Source organism: Solea senegalensis, linkage group LG5 (genome assembly GCF_019176455.1).
Source record: "Solea senegalensis isolate Sse05_10M linkage group LG5, IFAPA_SoseM_1, whole genome shotgun sequence".
Lineage (NCBI taxonomy): Eukaryota > Metazoa > Chordata > Actinopteri > Pleuronectiformes > Soleidae > Solea > Solea senegalensis.
This window is the reverse complement of record NC_058025.1, coordinates 673,195-683,924: the sequence shown is the minus strand read 5'-3', so window position 1 is coordinate 683,924 and position 10,730 is coordinate 673,195. Positions and strand designations below refer to the sequence as shown.

The following is a 10,730-nucleotide window of genomic DNA, read 5'->3' as shown; positions in this document are numbered from 1 at the left end:
CTGCACGGATCTGCCGCGGCTCGAGCAGCTTGTAAAGAGAGATCAGTCATCATCGCAAAGGCATCCAACACAACGCCGCCGCCACCGCCACACCTGCGAGTGTGTGCGAGAGCCGTCTTTCATGATGTGCGTGTCATGTTCCCGTGTAAGGGGGTTTCTATTAAATCTGTGAAAAAGGGGAGCGAGAGCTGAAACCTGTTCGGGCATGATTGTCAGTGCTAATAAGATGCAGTGCTTCAGGAATGGTGGGGTGATGGGATGGAGGGGTGGGGGGTTGCATGCAATGGGCCAAGGTGCCAAGGGTGTTAGTAATCTCTTAATGGAGGCTGTGGCAGGAAGGAACATGAGTATGACAAAGAGACCGACTCATGCCAGAGAATGCAAACCACTAAACCGCAGCTTAAAAATCGAGGAGGAGACAAAGCGAGGTCATGCAGGGCATCGGCATCATCATCATCATCATCATCATCATGTGGAGGAATGTTTTCGGAGGGTAAGGTCAACAAAAAAAAATAAAGGGATACTAAAAAACAAACTAACAGAGAATATTTGGTCCTACACCTGCTGCTGTTGAATCAAGCCAATTCATTTGCTTTTAAAAGAGACTTCTAATGCAAGTAGCACTTCTTCAAATCTCCCCAGAAGGCTTTTTGGGTTTTTTTTGTCAATAACGTGTTGCTGATACCTGGCGTTTCTTCTGCTGGTGCGATCAAAATTAACCTGAGTCTTATCAGCAGGCATTATGTTGGTGTCTAGAAATCAATTCCTCAGTGGATAGAATGTCTATGATTGGGTGCGAGCCAGAGATTGTGCTCTATTGACTGCAGGTAGCAGCGTGCCCTCCTCCTCCTCCTCCTCGTCTTCCTCCTCCTCCACAGCCTGAATCAATTAAGGCAAAAACAGTGGCACCAAAGCAGCACTGCCGCTGCCGTCGTTGTGGGTGTTGAAAATCCATCGCCTCATGATTCTTCTTTAGCACTGGTGCCTCGAACGTTGCCCCCTTTGCGAAGCTGAGAAAAGGAAAAAAAAAAAAGAAGAGAGTGAAATAAAACACATGAGACAGAACAGGAGAGTCTTCCGCACAATTTGTCAACCCACTTGTGGTGGTCTTCTTTCACCCGTGCATGAATTGTGACGTATAACGCTGTGCTCACACTGGACACAACAGACAGTCGATGTACGGCGGACACCATGTCCTCGTCGCCCGGGCCGTCTATAGCACAAATCGTGTCTGAAAAGATTTCGAATTTTAGAGCGGGAAAATAGAGCAGATGCAACGATGTGCACGGACACTCGGAGCTCTGCGACACTTGTCCATACTCTCGTGGAACCGTCGTCTTGTGTGGTTTCACGACAACCATACGGAGATGGACACAACGTTGGTGAGTTTCACCGTTAAATTCAGTATTTGAAATACAGCGACTTGCGGCCAGCAACCAGCTGGTGTAGAGCGACGTGACAAATTGCTCTCGGTGTGAACACAGCATAGAACCCACCAAAAAACAAAACCAGTGGGAGGAAGAAGACAATAAAAACACCATTACATCATTACAGTGGCTAATGGCTATGCTACTTGCTTGAAAATGAGTGTGCGTTGTCGTGGTGATTTTCCCCTCAACCTTTGTAGTGTAGCTTCAGTGCTGCAGGATCCAGGTCCAGCCAGACCTGATGCTAGTACTATTTCTACTAATGCAGTACCTGGAACTCTTGCATTTCTGGTCCAACAACAACAACAACAACAACAACAACAACGTCGGCACCGCACACACTGGTGCCCTGAGGATGTCAACTGCCAAACTGTTCGACAGCTACGTAATTAAAGCGTGCAGAATAACTTTTTAACTACATTTTTCATGCTAACGCTCGTGTAAATGACATTATAATACTATAAAAATATTACGACTCCTCGTCTCTACCCTCATCCCATTAAACCATTATTTAAAGCAACAGTTTTAATCTTTTTGTCCAGTGGGAATGGGGGCATGTGCAAAAAAGTCACAAACATTTAAGAACACAAATTCATTCTTGAATCCGTGTTTATCCATGCCTTAAAATCGACTCATTCTGCAGTAGATGAAAGTCGTCGCCTTCTGATTCCCCCCCCCCGTCCAGAAGGCCCTGACGGCTTTGGAAAAGTCAATTAGTGCAGCGATCTGATAGCCCGACACCTTAATGGAACAGTTCAAACCAACAGTGGGGCTCTAAATAGAGAAATAAGACAGATGTGATGAAATGGCACGAGGATTCATCCGCCCCACTTCTCCATCCTTCTTGCTTTCTTCCTCAATCACAGCACAGACTCCTTTCTCACCAGCAGAATTCCATTTGTATGTTAATGAGGATAAAAAAGGGAGCCATCTTGAAGCCTCCCTCTGACTCCCTCCCTCCCTGCCTTTTCCTTCTCCCATGCCTCACCCTTCTACACCGACATTTCCTGACCAGTAGGTGTCTCTAGGTCCTTCACAATTCCTAAATGTTTTTACACGAGCGTTACCCAAATCTCCAAAGGTTTTGTCAACAAACCAAAGTGACTCCTCTGTTTGAGTTGTCTTAAATGTGAATATTTTCAGGAATCATTCAGAGAGAGCTTGCTGTAATTATTAAGAAAACTCTCACAGATTAAATCGATGATCAAAGTTGGCGATTCATTCAAGAGGTCAGTGTTGGAAAACATACATGCACCACTGGACTCTGGACTAAAGGGGAGTGGGTGGTTAAAACCCCATTTTAGTTCATATTATACGACATAGAAGCACGCCGTGAGCATCGTTTGACCTTGGATCCACTTTGAATACCGACTCGGCCCATGAGGAAAAAGGAGACTGTTTAATATTTAAATTCACCCAATTTTTCTCCATGTTTAAACTCAAAGAACTTGAAATTATTATCTCAATTGAGGCGATTGAACTTGACCCGGGTCCTACAATCATTTCTGGATTGTAGTCCGATGCGTTTTAATGCCAGGTGTGAGCGGTCGTACTTAACGCAGTCCACATGTGATCGGATCACCGAGGACGGAGGTTAATAACGGAGGGTCCCACCCCCGCACACACACCATGATGGACTTGTACACACAAAAAGCAGACAATCTCTGTTACGCAAACGGCGTTTGGCTTCACTTTGTCATCCCCTACAGTCCAACGCTGACCCCGCTGACCCTGAAACCGAGAGGTCCAGGTCCTCGTCCGCCTCCTCGCCGCAGCCCTCTTTGATGGCAACCGCCTGTTTACTTACTCCAAAAGGAAAATGGGAAACACATGCTGGATTGGGTGAGATTGGGGTGGGGTTTTGGGGGGGGGGGCTGCTCAGCACAGAATGCTGTAAGTTGACAGAAAGCCAGGAATGTTTGAGCATGGCTCACTTTGGCCTGTCCAGCCTGGATTCCTCCATTTTGTTTTATCCTTCTATGGCCAAAAGCTTCCAGATTGATGTTTGGAGTCGTTTCCAAAAGCAAACCAATGGTTTACAGAGAATGTGATTCATAGAGATGAAACCCCAGTGCTTTAAACAACGGAGTTTTTTCCTTCTCTGCAAGGAGGCTCTGGGTCACAGGTTCTAGTCTCGAGCAGGTCTTTTTTTAACCGCTGATCCCCCGTGTAAAAAAAAAGAAAAAATCATAAAAGAATAGCATGTGTGATTCTGGGAAAGTTTGTCCAGATGTCTGGACATATTCAGAGGACTACAAACCTGCAACACGCAAACCATTTTCACCGGGTCAGTGAAAGTCAACGATTTAGCGCATACGTCATATACGTCTTGCCGATGTTGTGTTATTGATTAATTCAGAGTCAGATAATGGAGGTGCATGTGAAAGTACACACACACACACACACACACGCAGATTAAAAGGCCCCTTTCACAACACTGGAGAGTGCAGAGTGAACACAGCACCACAGAAAAAAACCCACAGGGAGAAGAGAAAGCCTGGAGGTCGGAGACTCCGCCTTTTACCAGCAACAACTTACACAGTAAACACTCATGATGCTACGCGGCTACTCATTTGCAGCCTGGGTGCCTCGCACACGGCCCTTCTTACGCATCTGGACAAAAAGTATATAAATACAGTAAATCACAGAAATGGCAGCGCACTTTAGTGGAGACTAAAGCAGGTGAACGTCACAAGAAGGGACATTTTCACTATTTTGGAGTCAGTTTCATGATAAAAACTGTACTCAAACACAATGCAGGTTCAGGTTTATGCTGCAGTCCTGCTCTCTGTCTACCCCCCTTGTCCATCAGTGGTACTGCAGCCTCACAGCAGGAGTCTGCTCTTCTTTTTGTTCTTTGTCTCTACGTTACGTCCTCATCTTTAGGAATTGTGAATAATGCGTCAGAGCTTCTCTGTGGGTTTATTTTTCGGGCACATTTCTGGGACAAAGACATCTCTTGGTCGAATGCAAATTTAAGGACGTTTCAAGGACTTTCCGGGATCAATTCCCTCAAATACAAGCACAAAACGGGTGCAAAGACAACGGTGACAAACCTCCATCAGCTCCTTCTGCGTCTCTTCCTCCATCCGCCGGATGTCGTCCATATTCAGATCCACCCACTTATCAATCCAACAGAAGAGCTGGCGATGGAAGTTAGTGAAGATCCTCTTCTCTTGCTGAGGGAGGGAGACATTCGATGTCTGGGTCAGGGTTTTGTGATGCGGTAACAAAAAAACACTTTGGACTAAAATACTCAAACATTTTGAGGTGTTTTTCTCGCAGAATTTTGTGATTAAAGTAAAATTTAAAGTTTTCTCTCAGAATTTCAACTTCAATCTCAGAATAATTTGTATTATATGGAAAAAATAATTCTGACCTTACATCAGAGATTTATATCAAAGATTTTTCTTTTCCACGCAGAATACTTTCAATAATCCTGAGAAGTGAAGATTTAAGGGTTTTTTTCCCCTCAAAAAAAGGGGAAAATCTCAGAATTCTGAGAAAAGAATAAAGCTATTTAAAAAGGAGACTTCTTTATTTATAAATATATTAAAACATGGCTGTAATCCTCTGCAGGACCCAGTTTTCTCTCATACCAAAATCATCACCTGACACTAGAGTGGATTACAAACGTGAAACACTCTGACCTTATGGATGAAGTTCTCCACTCGGTTCTGAAAACCCCACCACTTGAACTTGACTGTGACGAGTTTGTAGGCACACATGTGTGGACAGGAGGGGTTAGTGGCCAGCTCTTTCTGTGAGGAGGAGAAGAAACAGCTGCTGTCAAAACAAATGTTTATTCATTTCACACGATAACCAACATCCGTCATCGTCGTCTTTTCTCTTCGTGTGTTTGGAGGCTTGTTTGTTTGTGTCATGATAACTTTATGTTACTTTCCCTCGTGGCTCTGGCCACACAACCATCATGTGGAAGCACCGTCCTTCCTAAAACAGTTGAATAACTGTCAGATATGGAATTCTACAGCCATAAAATCAAAATAAATCTAAATTTATCTTTGTGACTGAACATTTAACCAAGTACTACAAGCTTCAGTATTGACATGAAGAGATGTGATTAATCAGATTATTCTGTAAAATAATAAATTGGATCCTTTTTGAAAAGTTTTGTGTCACAAAAAAAAAAAAAGGATGGAGATGTAAGCGGCGCTGTCGGAGCACGGGCAAAATCTTTCCCCCAAACAGAAAGAATACGGTTTTTGACATTAATACATAATGCTTTGGGTATGGAGCTCGCTGAAATAATTATAAAACATGAAGATGTGCTCCTGCGCAGATAAAAGTAGCCTAATCTACAACACACTTTTCTAAATCCGTGCGCCGCTTGCACTCTACCTCCCTCTCCTAAAGAGGAGGAAAAAAGAAGACGGGGGAGGGAAGAGCAAAGTGGATAAACTCCAGATAAAGGAACAATTTCTCTGCCTCCGCCCTGACAGCGACACCTTTCCCGACAGGCAGAGCCTTTGTGGCCACGGAAAGGCAGATAAAACGGCGTTTCGCGAGACGATAAGGGCGTCGCGGTGCTAAAGCTGGTTACATTATTAACACCGAGGACCCCGCTCGCCCCCCAGAACACACACACACACACACACACTCTCCCTCAGAGAACACCTGTTTAATTAATCACTCCATTCCGACTCGGCATTCTGGGAGAAAATGCCACGGAAGCGCCTCAATCACCCCCTCATCCCACTGTCGTTTGATGCTGCGATCATGGCGGAGTGAGAGAGAGAGGGGGGAAGAGAGGGAGAGGGGGAGAGGGGGGAGGGAGTGAGAAACATTTCTAAATTTGCAGTGGGTTTAGAAAAGTTGTCATCGCTAAAAGGAGAACTTCACATGAAACGGAGTCGACATCAAAACATTTACGGTGACATTTCTTCTCTGCCTCTCTGTGCCCCGCTCAAAGGAGCAGAAGTTTTCAGAAACACAAAGGGCTGGTGATATGCAAGCATGTGTGCATGCAGAGATAGACAAGAGTTTCATTGCTCGGAGAAGCTGGAAGAGATTGTGCCTCTGTTGTCACACAACTCCCCCACCACCCTTCCCTTCCACCTTTTCAAAAACAGTCTTTTTGCCGCATGTCCACGGCGTCCACGCAGACGTGGGAGAAAGTGATCCAATTAAAAACACAAAATAAAAAAAAAAAAAATAAAATAAAAAAAGTTGGGGCTCCTTTATTCCTACTTTTTAAAAAGCTGTGTGGCTGCCGCCTTTGTTCTGAGACGATTCTTCAAGCGCAGGAAAGTTTCCCGTGGTGAACTTTGAGAGCTTCACTGCAGATCAGAAATCCAGAGTGTTCGATTGTGAGCTTTTTGTTATTTATATTTTTGCCAAATCTCACGAACATGAAATTCATCAAATTTGCAGAAAACATTTTTAGGTTTTCCGATTCATATCAATCTTTATTTGAAAGATCTGGTATTGATTGATAAAATCTTTAGTTGTAAATCCAATATTGATTGAAACAACGTCGCGATCTTGTGGAAGTTGGAACCGAGGCGTGCAGGCGTGCCAGAGAAGAAGAATAACAGTGTTGTGGTTGTCGCCACTGTAGCACGACTACTGCCGACTAACAGTAACCGCGGCAACTGCTGATTTGAAAGTATGACCAGTATGAAAACACAACGTTAGCGTTGTTGACAAGATAAGCTTGGTGTGTAAACGATGCTATGAGCTACGTGTAGCAAACACAGGACGTCTCCACACTACAACGCGGTTTACTTCCATGTGTGATCATGTTATTGGAGGTCAGAGGTCGGATTATGGATCGCTGGACCTTCAGAGCAACACAGAGCACCATGACTCTCTATTACTTCTCTTCTTTATACACTTACTACAGCGTATAATTGACTGGTTATTAAATGAGTAATCATGACATAAAACCAACGATCCCAGACTAAACTACTCACTTCAAACAGTCCCATGCACTTCTGAGCTGTATCTTTTGAACTGAACAGGGTTTTTAAGGCGATACAAATTGGTTTGCAGCCCCGCGTTAATTCAGAATGGCTGGCCGTCACATTTTAGAATCAGTGTCCATGCAAACTGTCCCATTTCAGTCGCACACACGCAGAGTCGGCTGTCAGCTGGAGCTGGAACCTTTATCTGCCCCCGGGGACTTAAAATTTCTATTACACCCAATTAGAGCTGAGAAAGAGGTGATTCGTCTTCATCAAACTGCGGCGTCTACACTGCTACAGACACCGCTCTGACCTTCTGCCAGCTCCGTTCACTGCTTTCCCAGAGATTACAGGTGACGGTGAACAATGAGAACATAAGAAAACAAATGTAAAATATTTTCCTATAAATAGTCGTTAAACACAGGGAGCACACGACTGAAGAGCATTCTCTCAAAGTCCAGCCACAGACTCTCGATGGGACCGAGGTCTGGACTGTTTGACTGTGAAACTCCAGCACACAGACGACCACGTCGTCGTCGTTGCATTTCCTGAGAAGCTTTGGGATTTATTTTGGGGTTTGTGGGAAAATAAACCTGCTCCTAAACAGTTCTCTTGTAAAACCACAACAGGACCTGGAAATTCAAGACGAGGTTTGGACACACTGACTCGATAACATGTGGCAGGACTTCGTGCAACAATTTATCTGCCTTTTTTAGGTTTGCAGGGAGAAAACGCCTATTTCCGGTTTGTCTGAAGGTGTGCTTCCACCGCAGAGTTCCAGAGAGTAGCAGGAAGTAAATGGTTTTCCACCATTGTGAAAGACTCTGGAAAATCTGATGGTTCCTGATGGTTTCTACCGCCTACTTAGGACAAAAAAAAACAAAAAAAAAACTTGTATTGCACTTATGACTAGCACTTCATAGTTTGTTCTACTTGAAGCTCTTACTTACTTCTAGCTCTTATTTGTACCCAAATGTTTAAATGCACTTTCGTAAGTCGCTTTGGATAAAAGCGTCTGCTAAATGACATGTAATGTAACAATATTGGGGACAAAAACAATAATCTTCCTGTGGCAGAAACACACACAGTTTCCACAGTTGCAGTGGAAATGTGCCCAAAGTTCCCAGGGGGGGATGTAATTAATTGACAAATCAAAGCTCGATATCATATATTTACAACAATATAAATCAAATCAGTATTTCTGTAAGGCTTATAAATAAATATGTGGATATTTACGGAGGAGATACGTGTGGAGATACGTGTGGATATAAAGCTGCACACAGGTCGTTTCTTTTGACATGTTTGTGCTTCTCAAAGAGGAAATAAGAGAGGAAATGATACCCGGTTTATTCCTTTGGCTTTTTAATGTTAAATGAAGGCTATAGTGTGTGTGTGTGTGTGTGTGTGTGTGTCAGAAACAATGAAACTGATTTTGCAAATAATTAGCAAACAATTAGGCTTAAAATTAAAGAAGTTACTTTTTTTTTAAAGTATACTTTTGTTGATTCCACATTTTTAATCAATATATATTATTATTATAATATCATACTGAGTGTATTTCAATTATCAATGCAACAGCCTTTAAAACCTTTATCATGATATGAAAATATCCAAAATCTACGACCATGTCTCATGTCACAATATAGATGGAATATCTCTATATTGCCCAGCCCTGTTACACATTTAAGTCTTTTTTTATGAATGTGAACTGTAAAATATGATGTGTTGTTCATCAGTATAGAACAGCGAGGCTTGTCATTTGAACATAGCTTCAGAAACGCTTCATTTTCAAGATAAAAAACACCATTTTCAAATCATGACATGTCCCTCACCTAATTAGACTTTTGGTTTAACCTGAATTTTTTCTCACTCCCTTCTAATATAATATATATATATATATACAGTCAAAGAGGGGGGTGGCAGTGCAATGCATGTACACACCCCTAAAAAAACAAGCAAACAAACACAGTTTCTGTGTAAATGGGATCAATTTTAACATTACCATCCAGTTTGGCCCAAGAGGTCCTCGACCAGTCTTTTCCGACTTGAACTTGGTTGGATCTTCTTCTTGCTTGTAATCCTATAACAACAACAACATATATATATGTTAATGTATTACACATTATTCTGTATTTAGGTGACACAGTAAGTGAATCTAGTGCCTATTTATAACAAATAAAAACAGCAGTTTTCTTAGCTTTAAAAAAGACACAAATTCCCGGAATAATTTTCCCCAAACGGAAACCAACATTTTTTACTCCATGAATTCCAGCACGACTCAGCATGTTACACAACGGCACCGTCAGTGTCATTTAGTCAATGTCTGTTCAGTCACGGTCGACGTTAGAGTCTCAGTGAATGTGTCGAGAAACACGTCAGCCTTTTCTATTAAAGGTTCATGAACGTGGATCACGCGACCAGGAGAAATAAATTTAATGGAAGATAATAAAAAAAGAAAGAAGTGAAAAGCTGAAATCAGAGATGTGAGCATTTTTATACATTTTATAATGTTCTGTATCAGAGAGCTGGAACTCTGTGTAACACGTGCCAGATTTTCTAACTATAATAATGGGATGTAACCTTGATTTCTAACATTTTATATACCTCCTTTTATCTGCTATTGATCATAATCTTGATCATAGGTTGATACGGAGCGAGAGATAAGGCGACTCTACTTAATATTATACAATTTATTATGATTTTTATGTTATTTGCTTCATTTTCTACACATGCCAGTCAAAATTCCTTCAGCTCCACTGCGATCACATACCCTGGTATATACAGTACCACCAGGGGAAGCTCGTCTTCCAGGGAGTCCTGGTCACAGATAGCAGCACAAGTAGTAACTAATAGTTTACGGAGACAAAACAATTCCAAATATATGACTCACGACAGAATATAAAAGCTAAAAGGAAGGCATTAAAATAAAGTGCGGAAGTTTACAGGCGATACCAACAAGATATACTCTATGTAAGTGTCATCTTATTTTCCAGCATCTGTACACACAGTAATAATTGGATGTAACCTTGATTTTAACATTTTATACTGTTTTACTTCTATTTTTATTGATTGATTTTATGTTTTATACCCTTTATGTTACTGTGCCTTTAGATCTGTAAAGCTCTGTCAATCTTGGTTTTTTTTGGGTTTTTTTTAAATGCGCTCTCGAAATAAAGTTGACTTGACTTTGGAGCTGAAACAATAACTCGATTGATCAATTATTAAATTAATCGTCCATCAATTTAAAGCTTTTTTTTCACGTTTAAAAAGAAGGTTTCTGATAGTTTCAGCTTCATAAATGTGAACATTTTCTGGTTTCTTTGCTCAACAAAACAAAGAAATCATTAAAAACATCATCCAACATTTCCAAGTTTGACAA

The 10,730-nt window shown here is 42.0% G+C and overlaps 1 protein-coding gene across 1 annotated transcript in view; it reads right to left on the bottom strand.

Annotated features, from left to right (window-relative positions):
• Nucleotides 1-274: 274 nt before the first annotated feature.
• LOC122769878 (phosphatidylinositol transfer protein beta isoform-like) overlaps nucleotides 275-10,730 on the bottom strand; it is an 18,575-nt gene continuing 8,119 nt past the window's right edge. Inside the window, exons 8-11 of the mRNA XM_044026758.1 lie at nucleotides 9,354-9,431; nucleotides 5,078-5,188; nucleotides 4,484-4,606; nucleotides 275-1,010 (exon numbers count right to left, since the gene is read on the bottom strand). Coding sequence (XP_043882693.1) covers nucleotides 960-1,010; nucleotides 4,484-4,606; nucleotides 5,078-5,188; nucleotides 9,354-9,431 — 363 coding nt within the window. The 3' untranslated portion in view covers nucleotides 275-959. The remainder of the gene's footprint in view (nucleotides 1,011-4,483; nucleotides 4,607-5,077; nucleotides 5,189-9,353; nucleotides 9,432-10,730) is intronic.